Source organism: Phoxinus phoxinus, assembly GCF_949152265.1.
Source record: "Phoxinus phoxinus genome assembly, chromosome: 21".
Classification (NCBI taxonomy): Eukaryota; Metazoa; Chordata; class Actinopteri; order Cypriniformes; family Leuciscidae; genus Phoxinus; species Phoxinus phoxinus.
The window spans coordinates 18,404,557-18,424,451 of NC_136896.1; the positions used below are offsets into that span (position 1 = coordinate 18,404,557).

The 19,895-nt window shown below is 38.4% G+C and overlaps 1 protein-coding gene across 4 annotated transcripts in view; it reads right to left on the reverse strand.

Annotated features, from left to right (window-relative positions):
• Nucleotides 1–19,895, reverse strand: part of svild (supervillin d) — a 146,518-nt gene that overhangs the window by 20,069 nt on the left and 106,554 nt on the right. For all 4 annotated transcript variants that reach the window (XM_079595178.1, XM_079595180.1, XM_079595179.1 and 1 more), the window contains 10 exons: nt 19,718–19,873; nt 19,475–19,611; nt 18,692–18,839; nt 3,211–3,356; nt 2,908–3,083; nt 1,977–2,115; nt 1,590–1,887; nt 1,153–1,410; nt 846–1,053; nt 120–253 (listed from right to left, as the gene is read on the reverse strand). In XM_079595178.1, coding sequence (XP_079451304.1) covers nt 120–253; nt 846–1,053; nt 1,153–1,410; nt 1,590–1,887; nt 1,977–2,115; nt 2,908–3,083; nt 3,211–3,356; nt 18,692–18,839; nt 19,475–19,611; nt 19,718–19,873 — 1,800 coding nt within the window. The remainder of the gene's footprint in view (nt 1–119; nt 254–845; nt 1,054–1,152; nt 1,411–1,589; nt 1,888–1,976; nt 2,116–2,907; nt 3,084–3,210; nt 3,357–18,691; nt 18,840–19,474; nt 19,612–19,717; nt 19,874–19,895) is intronic.

Here is a 19,895-nt window from a genome sequence, read left to right on the forward strand (position 1 = left end):
CAGGGCTATGGCATCATAAGGAAATATTATGCATGTGTATGATTATAATGACATACCAATTTAGCAACATTATAACAAGGAAAAATTGATTGCTTGGAAATAAACATTTTCTTTATTACCTTGCAGCATGCAGTCATAGGCTTTCCTGTCCTGCTTGCCAAGAGCTTCCCAGAATTCCTTGGGCTCAGTTCCTTCCTCTATTTCAATTACTTTCAAACTGCTGTTACTGTTCAAACCCAGCTCACGAGGACAACTGTAACATGCATATAAATACACATACACACAAATCACCACATGGTCATTACATTCCGGAAAAGTCTAAGGGTGTACTCCCACTCGGCACGGTTGCCTTGAACCGAGCCCGCGCAATTGTCCCCCCAATTGTCTCGCGCAATTGTACTTAGAAAATGATTACAGAGGCAGATGACTTTGATGGAGGAATTTGCGACTTTACTCACAAGCTACAATTCCTGTTCGTCAATAAGGTGAAAACCAGACCCGCTATAAACCTAGATATACGTAAATTAATTGAAAAGTGTACTATCCAAGCAGTAATAGATGATGTTTGCTGTCATAATGATGACACACAAGAGTAGAAGCTGTTCCGTGCTCCGGTGCGGTTAGCGATCACACTACATGCGTACCATGTCCGAGCCCAGCTGAACCGCGCTCTGGCCCACCTCTTCCATGAGGGCCAGGGCACGGTTAGCGAACCACGCCCAGGCATGATGCGATCACACTAGTCAAACGAACCAGACTTTGGGGGGGGGGTCAAACATGCTTGGGCACAGTTCAGATCACCTAGTGCGAGTACAACCTAAATCTATATGGGTAAATCTGCTCACGTTTGAGTGAGGCACTCCACGGTCCTTTTGCCCACTTCGCGGGTACCGGGATGAGACTTACAGCCATGCCACAGGTAGAGTTGTCCCTTTTGTACCCCCAGCAGCAGCAAACTAGCACGAGAGCGCAGGCTGTCACAACAGCACTCCACTTCAACCAGCGAGCCCTCCATTACTGCCTCTCCACGCACACAAAACAAACGCCAGTCTCCTGACAGAAAATCCACATCAAAATAACACACACATGGAATTACTGTGAGATATAAAAGAGATCTGGTAAGTTGTGCTCATTGTTTTCTGCGTTTTTTACCTGTGTTGTTAAAGCTATCTTCCCTGGAGCCTCGGTGGATGATTAACCCTCCCTGGAAGAGTTGGAGGAAGCAGGGTGGCTCTTTGCCCTGTGTGACCAGCACTTGCGCCCCCCTGTGGTTGCCCAGCTCTACAGTCATGAGGGCAGATGTGCCCCGCCCACTGACGCTGGAGTGACGTCCCTGCCAGAAGAAGCATGCTGTGCGTTCCCTGCCTGGGCCAGCTGTACTCACTTCACCAGGCTTCTGTCTCTTACCCACTGCGAACACATACGATAAAATATTTTTTTTTAGCCTCTTCTAGCTTCTTTGAATTATGCCACTTTCAGCTTGCTGAGGTTCCCGGACCCCTGGTTGACAAGCACTGTATCACCTGAAATTATGCATACCAAGTACAAAAGTAACATCACAAATAAATGAAGTTCCATGCTTTACTCACCAACATTAGTGACAGAGTATTTCCAGCGGATGACATAGGTGTCGCCCTCGTGCAGCTGACTCACACTCTCTGGCGGGATCTCAAAATCATCAAACTCACGGATATGCCATGAGTCCACAGCAACGGTGGACAGCTCAGCCTGCCGCCCATCCTCAGAACGGACCAATCCATGACCTCTCTGCACGTCCACACCCTCCAGCACCATCTTCACAGGGCCTGCTGTTCCCGCCAGCATCTCAGTGATGTCACACGGCTTCAGCTCAGAGTCACAGGTGGGAAGGTGCTGACAGACTGGACTCTAGAGGAGAAAGACATAATGCAGGTTGTCACTATCTTTTCAAAGGAAAGAAGGTTGGAATCCATTCTGAGTGTCTCGCTGTCGGTTACCTTCAGCTCCTCCACCACCAGTTCATCTTTGGGGGGTTTCCTCTCTGCCCAATCTAGAAACTTCTCTCGGAATAGAGCAGTTTCATTGTGTTCTGACAGCCGGCCAAACAGGGCCCAGCTCGGCCTGCCCTCACCTTGTCTGCTCACAAACACAGACACAAGTGAGAAAAGGAGTAGGATTCTCATTTGATTTGGTTCCAGAAACAGTTCTTGAAAAGTCTACATTCTTTAGTCAGAATTGAATGCATGGAGAGAGATTGAATGAACACAATTAAACAGTACAAAAACAAATAGACAACACTTGTTTCTACTGCATTGTCCTCCAGTTACATTGAAAAACAAAACTCAAAAACAAAGCAACAAGTGTAGTCCAATTTGTGAAAAAAATTACTCTTTGACTGACTTTGACCAATTCAATCAAAAAGATTGACTCAAGACTAATTCACTGCATCGTTTGGAACAGATCTTGACTCACTAACTGAACTAAGTCATTTATTTTCATCTTCTCCAGCTTGAAACGAGAACAAGTACTTGTTAACTTTGTTCATGTTCAGTGTGTGTTTGAAAATACACATTAAAAAATGGCACTTTAAAAATATTGATTGTTGTTCCTAGACTAAAATAATCATTTATTAAATTTACAAAAATAAATGCTTTTATTAATCTCTAATATGCTCTAATCATATTATACCACTTGAGGGCAGTATTGTGGTTGCATATACCAGTCGTTTTCATGTGTCCTGGTTTTTATGGCTGTTCTTGATATTCTACTGAGTAGAAACACATTTCTGAGAGCTTTATAAACCACTCTATCAAGGCCCAATGCGTCACATACAAAATCATAATCAAAAACTTAAAAATTAGACTTTTTTTTATCACAGACAGAGAACATGAGCTAGAAGCAGGAATAGTCAATGGAGGTGTCACTCACTTAGGGGTGTCTTTATTGGCTGAGGAGGGGTCGAGGGGGTTGATCCCGCATGTGCTGTAGTCGTATGCGCCACTCCAGATGTGTTTGCCCAGCTGCACTGCCACCTTCCTGTCACTCAAAGAAACATCCTTTCCTGTCCAGACGTACACCTCGCTTCCGAAGTCAAACACCAGCGCCTGCCCCACACACACACACACAGTTAATTTCAGAACAATGGAATCAAGCACAGTTTACCAACACACACACACACACACACACACACACTAGGACATAACCGCATAGAAGAGCCTATAAATGTGACACCTCCTTAGAGTTGAGAAGAGAGACAGTGGGAATGGATGCCCAGGCCTCCTCAAAAGGAACCAGCTTATCCTCCACCAGCCTGTAGACACAGTTTGACTCTACTACAGCACTCTCATACAGTTCATCTTCCTCTGGCTCCCCTGCACCTGTAAAACACACACGCACACACGTAAAAAAAAAACATATCTCCACTAAATTGACAGCATATTCTCAACATGTGTTTAACTTCCATCATTTCACAAAATTACTGAGAAAAACTAAACATCTAGCCAGAAATACTGTTGGACATGACCGATTTTTACCCACTTGGATGCAATCTGATAATGGACATTAGGCCTAAAATACAGTAAGCCTCACCCTCACAGTCATGTGAATAGATTTTTGATTTTACCAGTAAGTGTGTAGATCTGGAACTTTCATAATTTTCCACTAAATTCAGCACAGAATAAGGGGTAAAACGTGGATATAGCATGGGAACAACATGGTTATTCAAATGCGGTGTGTCAAGAAAAAACACTGTTCTTTTGAAGAAAGAGAAGGAACACATGGAGATTCCCTAGTGAAAAAAATATATACTTTATTGTATTTGAAATAAATAGTACATTTCAAATATTCTAACAACAATTTTACTATCTCTAGATATATTTAAAGTATATTAGCATCATGCTTTTACCTATTTTCACATTACAACTTTTAACACGCTTTAAAATAAAAGTATATTTTCTTTAAAGGAAAATATCCTTTAGTATATTTTCTAAAATCTTTTAACTGTGTGCTGGAAATGATCATTGTAACTGCATTGAAAGTATACTTTCAAAATACATTATAGTATACAATAGTATTTTGTACAAAGTATAGCTAAGTTTTATTTGTCTAATAATGTACATTTGTTATTGAAGACAAAGTTGTATTATTTGGAATAAGCCAAATTAATGAGCATCTACTTTTTACTCAAATATCACACCACGATAGCCTCGTAGGCAAGTACGCCGACATGTGCTTCGGGAGACCCGATTTCGAGTCCCGACTCGTGGACCTTTCCTGATCCTCCCTCCCCCTCTCTCTATTTTTGTGTGTGTGTTTTGTTTGTTCTTGGTGGGTGGTTTTTTGACTTTGTGATTGTTGGTGAAGTGGTTAATTTGCTGGGCTCTCTGCTCCCAGTGTTTGTACTGGGAGCATGGCGACTCCAGGTGTGCAGAATCTCGGGTTTTTAACGAGACGGCATGCTGTAAAAATTTATTACGTTTTTGGTGTCGAAGAATGTGGTTTAGGTATAGGTATGCTAATTGGATGTGAGAATATCTTGTCAGCATCGCGGATGAATGGTGCCGTTGTTGTTTTGGTTAAGACAATTGAATTGGTGAATCAACTGGTGTTGAAATTCGTGGCATTTTTACGCAGGTGCTTCCGCTCTCTACACCTTCGAAAAGGGTGACATTATCTAAGGTGCCACCCTTTATTAAAAATGAGGTTTTAGTAGAGATGCTTTCCAGATATGGAAAATTGGTGTCAACAATAAAGATGATCCCAATTGGGGAAAAGCTTCTCTACTAAAACACGTGGTGTCGTTTAGACATTATGTCTATATGATTCTAAAGGATAATGTCGAAGATTTGGACTTAACTCTAAATTTTCATCACAAAGATTTCAATTACCGGTATGTGATTTTCACTACAACGAACACAATGAAATGTTTTGGTTGTGGAGAAAATGGACAACTTGTATGCGATTGCCCAAGGAAAGTGGATAAAACAAATAATAAAAGCGCTGAGAAAAAAGACACAATTTCTATGAGTACAATTGCTAGAGAATTGCAGAACGTAACTCCCGCTGTGGATGCGGAAAGGCCGGGAACAAGTGTAACTTGTGCACCCACTGCATTAATAGATGCGGGGAAAAATACAAATGAGACGACAACAGCCGAACCAATTGAAAGTGCAAAATTAGTGGTCGTTGAAGACCAGGAGAATGAAAATCTCGCAGAGAATGGTCAGACAACAGCAGCTCGAATAATTGAATCGGAGAATGGAAGCAGTGAGGTTGAATCTGGCGAACAGAACGCGATGAATGTGGATACTGAGGGCTCTGCGTTTGAAATGGAGGATTATTCATTTAAAGCACCTCAAAAAGGAAAGTTGAAGAAACGCCATGCCAGTAAACCGATTAAAAGACTTGATGTTCGGGAGGTGAGCCATACAGATACAGAAATGTACTTTCGAAAGCCTTGGCGAATAGATTAGGAGAAGTTTCAGATCAAATTATTCATTCAGACCAGACATATTGTGTGTCTGGCAGGAAAATCTGTGATAATATTTATTTTATAAGAGATGTTTTGGATAATGGCAAGAAATTTTCAGATTTTGGTTTAATTTCAGTCGATCAAGAAAAAGCTTTCGATAGAGTCGAGCACAGTTATTTGTGGAATGTTTTTGAAGATTTCGGTTTTAAGAAATGGTGACGTATGCTCTCCTTTTAAGGTTTTAAGAGGAGTTAGACAAGGCTGTGCATTATCTGGCATGCTTTATACGTTAGCCTTAGAACCTCTTTTAAATAAGTTAAGAGCAGATATGCCAGGTGTGGATATGCCAAATTCCACCTATACTGTTAAATTATCAGGTTATGCTGATGATGCGGTACTAATTAAAGATCAAAATGATGTGAACATGATGATGCGATTAAAAGTGTTTCTTCTGCAAAGGTGAATTGGCAAAAAAGTGAAGCCATAAGTGTTGGGAGCAGGTTATGTGGTGACCCCATTCTTCCAGCTGGTCTGAAATGGACCAGGGATGGTTTTAAATATTTGGGAGTTTTTTGGGGAAATGTGAATGTTGTTAGGAAAAATTTCTAAGATGTTATTGAAAAGGTAAAGGGGCGCTTAAATAAGTGGAAGTTTTTACTTCCGAAAATGTCTTACAAGGGGCTAATATTGATCATTAACAATTTAATTGTCTCCGCTCTCTGGCATCGTTTGATTTGTGTAGACCCCACAGCAGACTTTTTGAGAAAGATGCAGTCAATCTTAATAGACTTTTTCTGGGATAAGCTGCATTTGGTGCCAAAACATGTACTGTACCTTTCCAAGGATGAATGAGGTCATGGACTAGTACATCTGCAGAGTCGAATAGCAGCTCTCCGGATTCAATTTATACAAAGACTTTTAAAAGACTCAGAGAATGCAAACTGGAGGATTGTAGCTTTCTCTTTATTGAGAGAGTTTGAAGGACTAGGGCTGGATAAAGCCTTATTTTGGATGGATCCTCAAAAGTTAAAACTCTCCAAGCTTCCTGCTTTTTATCGAAATCTTTTTAAAGTCTGGGCTTTGTTTGAAGTACCAAAGAGAAGGACTGTAAACTCCTTTTATTGGTTGCTGCAATAACCTTTAATTGTTGGCTCATGTTTAGATCGGTCTAATGAACTGGGTTACTCTGTGATAGAAGAGAATCTCTCAACTCTGGAATTTCAACTATTGAACATGTACAATGGATAGCCAGGAGATGATTTAAAAGATGTGAACTTAATGACTGGACAGCTGGGGGTGAGGTCTACCCGTTTGGTTGCCAGAGTACTTGATACATGGAGGTCAGCCCTTTCGGAAAATGAGTTGAAATTGCTAAAAGATTATTCTGTGGGGTATTTTAACCCGGATTGTAGTGATCCATTTTCCAATTTGTATTTAACTTCCTTTATGAGCGATTGTGAGGGCACTAGTCTTGTGGAATGTACATCTGGAAAGGAGTTTTATAAAATTTGTGTCAAAGTGTTTAATTGTTAATTGTCTAAGAGAATTGGGGACTTGCAATGGATATTGTTATATGGGGCTATTTGTTTGTAACGCATTTGTTTCTGTAATTAAGGCGAGACACGGCAGGCAAAAACATAGTTTTTTTTTTTTCACTGGTCAATTTTGAGATTTTGGGCTATCTTCTTTCAGACCTGTGGTGAAAAAAAGTCCAAAGTACACATTTAGGTCTTTATTTTACTACTCTTTGTCTATTTGCGTCTGTAGATTTCTCCTAAATTCAACAAAAGTTGGGGTTCTAAATCAACATCCTGCTCCGCGATCGTTGTCTGCACCCAGTCATCACATACACCGTTGGAAAGCTCTCTCTCTCCTGTACATTGTTGTCGGATCCAAATATGGTCATTTCCTTATATCAGCAACCAACCGTGAAAATACAATTGGCATTTAACTCTAAAAGAAATCTCATTGGCTGATGTCAATTTTTGACAACGTGATTCGTTCAGATGCATCACATGACGTGCTCTGACATTTAGATGTGTGTTTTTGACTGTTTTTCTGTTCAGTTGAAGGCCATAAATGCTGTTTAAGGCTCTGCTTGCAGTTGGTGAACAGGTAGGTTTTGATAATATATCTCACGCGTCTCGAATGAACAAAGCTCCAGTTGTTTTTTTTGAAAGATGAACGCTTGGTACATAATTTTATTGAAAGCGGGGGATTTATCAATTATTTGATTGTTCAAGTTTCGCTGTTATCAGTGCCGTCTACAAGAGTAGTTGTTTCAGGTGTACCACCTTTTATTCAGAATGAGTTGATTGAGCAAGAATTGCGTAGGTTTTGGAAATTATGTGGGGTGGAACATTTTTTTTCATTGATTTCAGTAGATTTAGCAAAGGACTGCCATATGGGTTAATTATCTGTATTCTGAGTACTGTTTGCTGGAAGGTATGAGACACTTGGGGTCTTAAGGGTAGCCATAAAGTTCCTTTTGTTCCTCTTGTCTAAACTAGTGGGTGACAAGAGATAGCTTTAAAAAGAACACTAAGACGGCCAGCCAACTCTTCCTGGGCGTCTCACTCATCCTGCTGCTCGACTGTGTGATTGACTGAGCACCTATTCTTGCAAGAATAAATACTTTTAAAAGACAATTAGATTCAGAGTGTCTCTTATAATTTTTGCCACAACATTTGACGGTGACGCTCGGGTGTAAAGGTGAGCGTTTTAAACATGTAATCTCACTTTGCAGGCAAGTGTTCATGTTCCTAGATTCTCCAACACAGTCTTTGTATCCTTTAAGATAAAGCATATATGAGGATATTATACTGTGTATGCCAATTCAGGGAGCATGAAATGATTTGAATGTGGGGATGTGGAGCACAAGCGCCCAGAGAATCACATTGAACAAATGCATGAAGCTGATGGACAAGGTGTCACAGCTTCTAGGAGTATGTCCACTACTCAGGGAGAACGAATGCATAGTGTAGTCAATGACAATATTGAGACAAATCGAGAGGGTAAGGGAGATGATGGATCTTCGGAGCCATCAACTTCTGTTGAGAGCGCTGTGGTACTTTCTAAGGATGTAGAAATTACAGGGGAACAAATCAGTGAAATTGAAGCCACTGGTGAAAGTGTACCTTGTTTTGAACAGCATGCTCTTGTTGCATCTAATGAGAATGTTGATCAACTCTTTGTTGAATGTTGGAAGTCAGGTGGAAAGTGATGCTGAAGAGATGGAACAGGATGAGTCAGATGGTGAAGGATTTGATGGGTCAAATAGAGTGAAAGATTTGTATTCTTTGGAGGAAATGAATAATTTCCTGGATGAAACGTTGTGGTGGCGATTTTATGATATTCACTGATCTTTAGTAAAATATAGATGATTCAAAGAATGTCACATGTGTGACTCTCACTTGTAGTGAGAGAAGATTCTTTTTATGTACCTGGGGAGGCAGAAGGGAGAGACACTCCAGAGAACAGACGAACAAGGACCTCTGACCTAGATGTCAGAAGGCCATTTGGTGAAGGAGGGCTTAGTCTATAGAAAACTACTGGTAGGAAGGCTCTGGCAGAAGAAGGCCTTGGAACGGAGATAAAAGCTGGTTCAGTCTGTCTGGGGGTGTGTCACTCTTCTGCACAGGGTAACAGCTGTGTATTAGACTGCTCCTATTCTTGCAAGAATAAATACTTCTAATTTTTATAATTTGACTCCCTTACGCAGTGATGTTTGTTTGATGAATTTTTGCCACAACAAAACGTTTGGACAGTCAGTTAAGGTTGATGATTACTTTGCTGACACCGACAAATTCATTAGGTCGGTGGCAATATTACAAAAGATGGTTAGTTTAGATTTGTTGGATAAACGGAAGCGGTATCGTTTGAGAAAACATGTCACGGCACTTAAAAAGTTTTCCAAGTCAAACAAAACTAGAAAAGGAAAAAAAGCTTTAGCAAAAAATAAGTGATGTCAGCCTTGATAATTGTTGCACTTTTTGCATATTTTTTTTCTCTGTCTGTCCCTCTCTTTCTTTTTTTTCTATGTGGAGTTTAAGAGTGGGCTCTTTAAATATGAATGTTGGGCGGGATAGACAGAAGAGAGAAATGGTTAAAGGAGGTGGAAAAAATAAACAGACTAGATGCAATTTTTTTTACAAGAAACACATAGCACAATAAAAGATGAAGTTGATAGGGGTTTATCTTGGGGTGGTCAAATTTATTTAAATCATGGGAGTAATTTGAGTGGAGGGGTAGCAATACTATTTTTTAGTAATTCAAAAATTAATGTTTTAAGTTCATGTGATCTAGTCAAAGGTCGAGGTCAAATGGTTAAAGCTAACATAGATAGTTCAGTCTATTGTTTTATTAATATTTATGCCCCTAATATTGGGACTGAAAGAATAGATTTTTTCAATAATATAAAGAAAGCTCTTGAGTTAAATGATTTTGACTATCTTATTCTAGGTGGGGACTGGAATTGTACTGTTGATTTTAACAATGACAGTCTTTGTGTGGAGCCACATTTTCAATCTAGTAGGAATTTAAAAGTTTACTGGTCCAGTTTGATCTAATAGATGCATGGAGAATTAAATTTCCAAATGAAAGGCAATACACATGGGTCAAAAATTTAGATGGAAGAGTGAGTGCAGGAAGACTGGATAGATTTGATTTGTCACAAGGACTTATATCAAAGTTAATTGATAGTGTAATTAGACCAGTTGGATTTTCTGATCATCACCTTATTACTGTGATGATTTGTTTGAAGCAAGATGTTAATAGATCTCAGTGGCAATAAATTGCTCCAATAATAAACATTTTGTGAGAATTTTAAAATTTCTGTGGCAGAAGTGGAAAAAAAAAACGTTGTTTTGAGTCATTAAATAAGTGGTGGGAAGTTGGAAAAGCTCAAATCAGATTTTTTTTGTCAACAATATACTTATTTTTCTTCTGTTATGTTAAAACAGGCCATAAAGGAAGTTGAGGAGGCCATAAGACTTGAAAATGTCTTATGAAAATGATTGAAAATGGCCTTTTGAATGGTGGGGATGCTGAAAGTAATGACCCATTGAAAACAAAAAGAGTGGAGCTGAGTTCCTTGCTGCAGGAAGAAGAAAAAGGGGCCCTCGTGAGGTCAAGATACATTCAATTAAAAGACATGGATGCCTCAAGTACTTTTTTCTTCAACTTGGAAAAAAATAGTGTGAAAGATCAGCGCATGACATGTCTGAGATGTCCAGATGGGCATGTAACAACAGACAGAGGGGAAATGAGAAGATGCGCCGTGGTTTTTTATACAGAGTTGTATGGCAAAGAACAATGTGATGAAGGACTAAGCTTGGAGGAACTCACTATAGCTGTTAATAAGCTGACCTTAGGGCGCTCACCTGGAATAGATGGACTCAGCATTGACTTTTTTAAACATTTCTGGGGGACTATAGGACCTGATGTTCATGAGGTCCTGATGAGCTCTTTTGAATAAACCTTACTTCCAACCTCCTGTAGAAGAGCTGTTCTAACATTACTTCCTAAAAAAGGAGATATATCTCATATTAAGAACTGGAGACCTGTTGCGCTTTTATGCACTGAATTTAAAGTGCTTTCTAGAGCTCGGTCTAATAGGCTGAAGCCTTATATTGGTTTACTTGTGCATATGGATCAGACCTATTGTATCCCAGATCGGACCATAATGGACTATTTATTTTTAATGAGAGATGTATTAGATGTGTGCAAAGTGTATGATCCCAGTCAAGGGGTGGAATGTCCATTTTGTACCCAAAATGAAACTTTGGTTCATTTGTTTTGTGGATGATGTAGGTTAGGAGAGTTGTTTCATTTATTAGAGCAGTGGTGCTTGATTTGGGGAGAAAGTTTTTCTTTTTCTTTGTTAATTTTTGGATCAAAATATTCGGTTAAGAAAAAACAAAGGCATGTTTTTGGAGTGGCTAAACTTTCCATATGGCTTTCAAGGAAACACATAATTCAGAATAAAGGGTCAAAATAAGTTAATGGGGTCTTTTTAGGAATAGCAGCTCGTCTTAGAATTGAACATGCTTATTAGAAGTTGACAAATAATTTACAGTGTTTTGTTGAAAATGGTCTGTTGCAAATGTTATTTGTGTTGTTGGTGATGATGGAGAGATGGTTTTATCTTTTTAACAATACAAAGTGTTTGTAAGATTGATGTAATAAAGTTGATGTTTTTAGAATGTTAATTAGGAATTAAAGGATACTTTTCTCTCTCTCTCTCATCTTTAAGTCAGTGGTGGGATTTGGGACAGGTGGAAATAATACAGAAATCTTTTTAATGAAAATGAAGATATTGGAACAGGAAATTCTTCAGCAAAGCTACAACAGAGAAGCCGGCAGATTATTGTCAGCTATCATTAAAGCGAATGAAAGCATTTTGAAGGATTTATGGGAAGAAAAGGAGAAGGAAACTCTTGTGAGAACAAGACATATAAAGCACAACGAAATGGATGCTCCAACTGCCTTCTTTTTTGGACTAGAGAAAAAGCCAAAAGAGCAGAATTTTTTTTCATAAACTGAAACTTTATAATGGCAGTGAAACTACTGACCAGCGAGAAATTATAGCTTCTGCTATTTCTTTTTATGAGAACCTCTATCAGTCAGAACACTGTGAGGAAGCAGCAGTTGAAGAACTTCTTCTAGATATTCCACAGTTGTCAATGATAGAGAGGAAGGAGCTGGAGGGATTTCTGACTTTTTCTGAGCTGTCAAGTGCTGTACAAGGGCTGAACAGTGGCAAATCACCTGGCCTGGACAGTCGGTCTGTTGAGTTCTACAAAGGTTTTTGGAACATGCTTGGACAAGATTTGTATCCTGTTTTTCTAGAGTCCTTCAATCAAGGTATTCTACCCTTGAGCTGCCGAAGAGCGGTGCTGACATTAATACCCAAAAGTGAAGAACTGATGTCCTGTTTCATTACTGTGTATTGACTTCAAAATAATGTCAAAAGCTATAACCAACAGGTTGAAGAAATGTATGGCAACTATAATTCATGAGGATCAGTCATACTGTATCCCCAAAAGAAAAATTTTCGACAACCTATTTTTGTTAAGAGACATTATTACAGTTGCCAAACAACATCAAATTGATATTGGACTTATCTCTAGATCAAGAGAAAGCTTTTGGCAGAGTGGACCATTTATACTTACAAAAGTTTGACTAGACCTTTTGCAGTAACTAGAGGCATACGGCAAGGATGCCTTCTTTCCGGACTTTTGTACTCAACTATTTTGAACCTTTACTATCATCTTTAAGGAAACAATTGCATGGACTTGTTCCTAGGTTTCCAGAAATTCCACCTGTAAAACTCACAGCATATGCAGATTATATGCAACAATTGCTAAAATTAATTGGGATAAGTGTACATCCCTGCAACTAGGTGAGTGGAAAAATATAGACCCTCTGCTTCCACAACAATGTAAATGGATTAAGGATGGTATTAAAGTTATTGGGGTATATTTGGGAACTGACCCTTACATGAAAAATAATTGGGAAGGTCTAGCTGATAAAGTTACGGGAAGACTACAAAAGTGGAGATGGATAACAATGTTTAATTGTTAATAACTTGGCAACATCAATGTTGTGGAACAGGTTTACAGTGTTGGATCCTCCTGAAGAGCTGCTTGTTACAATTCAAATTTGGGATGGTTTTCATTGGCTTCCTCCTGGAGTTTTATATCTCCCAGTGATTGAAGGAGGACAAGGACTCATACATTTGGAAAGTAAGAATTAAAACAATGAGACTTCAAACATTACAGATATTGCTATACTGTTCAGATAAGATACCCTGGATTGCATATAGCTTGTCGATTCTACAAAACATGGGAGGAATCGGAATAGATAAGCAGTTGTTCTTAATTGAAAAATCTTTTGTCTCGAAAGAAAGTTGTTCTCTTTTTAAATTTTACGTCTCTGTTTTCAAAGCTTGGCAAATGTTAAAGAAGGTTAGAAAGGAGAGTGAACATTATGGTGTTTTGGAACCATTATTCTTTAATCCTCTTTTTAAAAGATACTCACCGATTTCAGGTACAGTAGTTGATACGTTTTTAAAGACTGTAATAGCTACTGTAATGGACTTAATTGACTCTACAAAAGGCCAATGGCATGCGACTAGATCAATAGCTGACCAAGGCTTAGATCAGAAAGATATGCTGAAGGGTTAATTGAGAATCTTAAAAAATCTTTTCCTCAATTTTATTTGACTTTTGTAAAAAAAAAAAAAAAAAAAATGGTGAAAAATCGTTGACTTTTCCAGATCTTAGAGTAGAAATAAATTTTGATTTGGATGAAGATTTAAATAATACTTTGTTATTAAAGGGATTTTAAGGATGTATTGTTTCAAAATGTTGAAAAAAAGATGATGTATGGAATGTGTGTGAAATCTTTGTTTTATGCTCAATTGAAAAGAGGTACTGATATTAAATGGAGAGAATATTTATTAATTTCTTCAGAAATAACTCCATCATGGAGGTGTTTGTATAAACCCCCTATTCCTAAGAGATCTGGAGATCTCCAATGGAGAATACTCCATTGTGCTGTGGCAACAAATAATTTTGTGTCAATTTAATGCAATGGTTTCATCTGCATGTCCGTTTTGTAATGTTCTGACACTGCTTTTAATTTTTTTCCTGATTGTCTTAGATGAACTCCTTTGTTTGAACTGTTGGATAAAATATTCAGTGAACTTGGGTTTATGTTTACAAAAAATCTGTTTATTTTGGGCTTGAAGTACAAGAAAGAATGGAAAGCACAGTGCACTCTTGGTAACTTTCTATTAGGGCAGGCAAAGTTGGCAATTCTAAAATCCCACACATGTAAAAATGAGGGGGAAAATATTGATTTGGGTGGAATGTTTAAATCATTAGTAAAGTACCGAGTTAATGCAGAATAAAGCTCTCTCTCTCTCGCTGCGTGTGTGTTGCATGCTGGGAGCGGAAGTGTGGCGTGGGGTGTGAGAGCGGCACGTTTGAATTTGATTTCAGGTTTAAATAATTTGTTTGTTTCCTGGGTTTTAGTCATGCACAATTTTCAGTTTATTATATAGGCTAGTTTAAGAAAAACCTGGTGTGAGGAAGTATTTTGACAAAGGCCATGGCATGGCCATGGTTCTCTCCTGCAAGGGAGCACCGGGGTTAACTATAAAAAATGGGTGCAAAGTGTTCTCGGATCAAGCATTTACCGTAGAAGACGTACTTTTAGCAATGGCCGAGGTTGTAGGGCACGAAAATATAGCATCGGCGTCCAGAATGAACAAGGCGGTGGTGGTGTGTCAGAAAGATGGAAAATTTGTAAACAGCCTTGAAGAAAAAGGAATTATTGTTGCCGATTCTCGAATAATGGGGTCTGATATTTTTCCATGTTGTCTATCAGATCACAATTTATTACAGTGAATATTATTCTGACACAGGCTAAATCTAAAAGTCCATATTGGAAATGTAATGTTGCATTGTTGAAAGAAAAAAAGTTCATAGAGAAATTTGAAATGTTTTAGAATGAATGGGGTTCTAAGAAAAATGAATTTGATACAATGGTGGGAAATAGGAAAGACACAAATACAAATATTTTGTCAGGAGTATACTTGTTTTTCCAACAAGAAAAAAAAAGAGATTATATACATCACATCTGGTATGATTCAGAAATTGAATTCAACTTCAGCTGGCATGTTGGGTGAAAGGAAACGTGATCTAGAGGATTTGTTGAAAGTGCGGGCAAAAGGTGCCCTGAACAAATCTCGTGTACATGAGATAGATGCTCCCACTGCATATTTTTTTAATTTAGAAAGAGTGTCAAAACAACAAAATGAAATGTATTGTTTGACAAAACCTGATGGACAAAATACTTTTGATGCAAGAGAAATGAGAAAGATTGCTGTGGACTTTTATTCAAACTTGTATAGAAAAGAAGAAACAGATTCTGAATGTGTGTCACAGATACTGCAGCAGTTTCCTTCTCTCACTAAAGCACAGAGTGAGATTCTGGACAGTTCTGTATCATTCCAGGAGTTAACTGATGCCATTAAACAGATTAAGCCGGGTAGATCACCTGGAATTGAGGGACTCAATAGACTTTTTTAAAGCTGTGTGGAACTACATCGGAAGAGACTTTAATGAGGTGATCCAAGAGTGTTTTAAAGAAAAGCGCCTTCCCACAAGTAGCCATCGGGCAGTATTAACACTTTTACCAAAAAAAAGGTGACTTGAGTGATCTTAAAAATTGGAGGCCTGTGTCAATATTAACAACTGACTATAAGCTAATAGCTAAAGTGTTGGCAAACAGGCTGACAACTGTATTAGGAGATGTACCATACATGACAACATCTTTATGATCAGAGACATTTTAGAGTACTCTAAATTATATAAAGAAAATGTTGGCTTTCTGTTCCTGGATCAGGAGAAAGCATTCGATAGAGTGGATCATGGTTTTCTGTATGAAACAATGAGTGTTTTTGGGTTTGTAGAGGGTTTTATTTCCTGGATCAAAATCGTATATTTGAATGCCTCTTGTATTCTAAAAATAGGTGGTGGGTTAAGTGAACCAATAAGGTTGCTTAAGGGCAGGGGTCACCAAACTCTGCCCTGGAGGCCCGCTGTCCTGCAGAGTTTAGCTCCAACGAGGTCTAACACACCTGCCTGAAAGTTTCTATGCCTAGTGAGACCTTGATTAGCTGGTTCAGGTGTGTTTAATTGGGGTTGGAGCTAAACTCTGCAGGACAGCGGCCCTCCAGGACCGAGTTTGGTGACCCCTGCTTAAGGGTATAAGACAAGGATGCCCATTGTCTGGTTAGTTATAAGCTTTAGCAGTGGAACCACTCCTATGTATTTGAAGAAAATAACTGTCTGGTCTAAATGTTGAAGATAACTGCATTGCGTTTAAGTTAACAGCATATGCAGATGATATTACTGTAATTGTGAAAGATCAAAGAGATATTGATGTGGTTATTTACATTATCTCTTTATATGAGAGAGCGTCATCTGCAAGACTGAACTGGAGTAAAACGGAAGCATTTTGGTGCAATGATAAGGATAAATGTGGTCATGTCAATGCAAAACCTGTTATCCCTGGAAATGTAAAGTGGGGAAAAGATGGATTTAAGTTTTTAGGCATCTTTTTAGGTTCAGAAGTACATCAAAGAAAAAACTGGGAAAGTGTTAAAGATAAAATTTGTAATAGATTATCAAAATGGAATTGGATTGTACCTCAATTATCATATAGAGGGAGAGTGCTGGTCATAAACAATCTTGAAGCCTCTATATTATGGCATAAATTAATTGTGTTAAACCCACCAGATTAACTCATTAGGGAAATTCAAAGAGTGTTGGTAAAACATTTTTGGAATGGACAACAATGGTTAAGAGAATCAGTACTGTATCTGCAGTTAAATGAAGGAGGCCAAGGCATTAAATACATTAAGTCCAAGGTAGCTGGTTTTAGACTGCAGATTGCTCAAAGACTCCTATATAATCAGCCTCAGAACTGGACACAAATAGCTTGTGCTTTAGTAAGAAGAGTAGGGCGGATGAACTTGGATAGACACCTATTCTTAATGAATTTGAAGGAAGTGGATGTGAATGGATGTGAAACTGTTCTGCTTTTAATATTAAAACGGAGTCATACAATGATGGAGAGACTCAAGAAGAAGTGACAACATGTAGAATGCAACAGGACGTCTCTGAATGGTTAGTTGATGAATTTATGTTGCTGATGTGGAGTTAACTATCTTCAATTAGGATATTCTATCATGGTAATCTATAAATCGCTCGTATAGGAACTGTTGTGAGATGCCAGTGACTTTCTATTGCATGTGAAAAAAATGGATGCTAAAGTTTGAGCTGACTCATAAATGTACTCTTATACAACAAATGTTCCTCTTCTCAACATGGACTGCGTGTTCCCGGGGGCGGGGTTTATGTACATTTTAGGGTTGCTGATGTCACTAACCCGGGAGGAATGTCGTGTAGTCTATACCAGCCGTTTGTTGTTGTCCTTTTCTTTAAAATAAAATATCTTCCTTTGCTTTGAACTTTGAGCGTTGTAACTTTGCAGATGTTGTGTATGCTCAAACAGCAACATTTCACACTAACTAAAGTTAGAAAAGTGAAATCATACTTTACCACCCCTTTAATATCACTAATCAAGCATGTAATTAGTCCATACACAGGCATATGCTTAAATAATTAGAAGTATACTTGAAGTTGTTCCAATTTAGTACACAAAAGTACACTAAATACACTTAAAGTTATGCTTTACTACAATTTAACTAAACTAAAATATACTTAGTACAAAATGAGTTGTTTCAAAATAGCACACTTTAACTAATCAGTAACACACTTGAAGTATACTGATAATTAGTCTGCAAGTATACTTATTTTATTTTTACAAGCATTTTTTTTCCCAACAGGTTTCTGAGGAGGAAGTTAGTGTAAAGTTTAAACTATGGTAATAATAATAATAATAATTTGTTACATTTATATAGCGCTTTTTCTGAGACCTCAAAGCACTTTACATAGAAGGGGGGAATCTCCTCAACCACCACCAATGTGCAGCATCCACCTGGATGATGCGACGGCAGCCATATTGCGCCAGAACGCCCACCACACACCAGCTTACTGGTGGAGAGGAGACAGTGATGAAGCCAATCAGTATATGGGGATGATTAGGAGGCCATGATGGACAGAGGCCAGGGGGCAAATTTGGCCAGGATGCCGGGGTTACACCCCTACTCTTTTTCGAAGGACATCCTGGGATTTTTAATGACCACAGACAGTCAGGACCTCGGTTTAACGTCTCATCCGAAGGACGGATGATAATCTAAACTCTAAAAAATCTTTTAAAAAAGACAGGTAAACCAGCACCAAAATACTGCAAGAATGGAGGATAAACTGAACTTGATTATGCAACATTAGTAAATTCCGGCCTAGAGTCAATGGTCTGTGTATACAAAATTACAAATGAATGTGTGCGTTTAAGATGAGTGAAATATTGCTATTTAACATCTCAATCAATCAATCAAATTTTATTTGTAGAGCGCCTTACAACAGCCAAAAGGTGCACAAGGCGCTTTCCAGTAAAACATCAAAAGTCAACAATATATAAAAACATAAATGTACGTAAAAATAGCAGTCGAGTCAGAGGCTATGTATTAAAAGCTTGTCTGAATAGAAACATCTGTGCTTCATGTGCAGGGCCTGGCAGGATAAGTGTTTTGGTAAGTGCCTGTACCTCTGTACTCAGCCTTTCCTCCCAACAGACTCCAGAACTCTGTGGCCGAACGGTTCTCTGTGTTGATTCCCTCCTCCAGCACGGTGATGTGAGGAGCTTTGCAGCCCAGATCTCTCTTCGTCTGGATGTACTGAGCCATCTCTGAGCTCTGATACACACAAACACACGCACACAAAATTTAACACAAACTTGTTTTTATATCTTCACTTTCCATAGACAAATAACTTTGGTATGATTTAAGAGATGGTTTCCTCGTGGGGCCCAACCAGATGGGCCTACAATGTCAAATTTTTCACATGTACTATCTTTGTGGAGACATTTGGTCCTCTTAAACAACCACGCACGCACGCACGTACACACACAGAGAGAGAATGGGTCACTACTTAAAAAAAAATCTCATCTGTTGTTATTGTTAAATAAAACAATTTAAAATTGTTTTCGTTAATTTAAATAAATAATAGATGAAAAACTTAAAAAAAATGTGTTGCCATAGCAACTAACTGGAATAAATCAGTTTGAGCTGAAGTACTAAAATTACTAAAACTAAAACAAACAAAAAAATACATTAAAGCTAAATAAAATTATAGGGGGGGAAAAAATATTTTTAGGAGAATATATTTTTTTTAAAGGATATACAATGAAAACTGAAAATATAAAAAAATATATATTTAATTCAAAATATTAATAAATAATATAATAGTATATAAACAATGCTAAAATAAGACTGGTGTAATACCCTGTTATATATAGAATAGGCTTGGATTTTTTTTTTTTTGGTAGTACCTTAGCTTTTTCGATGACATTGGCAAATTCTCCACTCCAGAAAAAGCAGTGTTTGGGAGTGATGAGCAGATAGCAGTCTCCGCTGTTCAGAGAGCGGGCAGTGGGTTCAGCCAAACGCACCTGAACATGCCTGCGGCCTGCGTGAATTAACAGACAAGTGTTAAAAGCCAGTGATTAAAAGGAAAACATGCCCATTTAGGACATACAAACTTGCACTGAAATTGTTATCTTTGACCGCTTCACCTTTGATGTGGATAAGCATGAGCTTGTGGAAAGGCACAGCGCTGTTGTTGGTCACCACCTCTGTAGACTTCACGCTTCGCAGATTGACTTTCTTAAAGTTCTCTTTGCTGGCCAGACCTGCCAGAGCCGCATCTGCCAAATTTGAGTGCTTGGACACTGTAGACAGAAGAGAAACCAA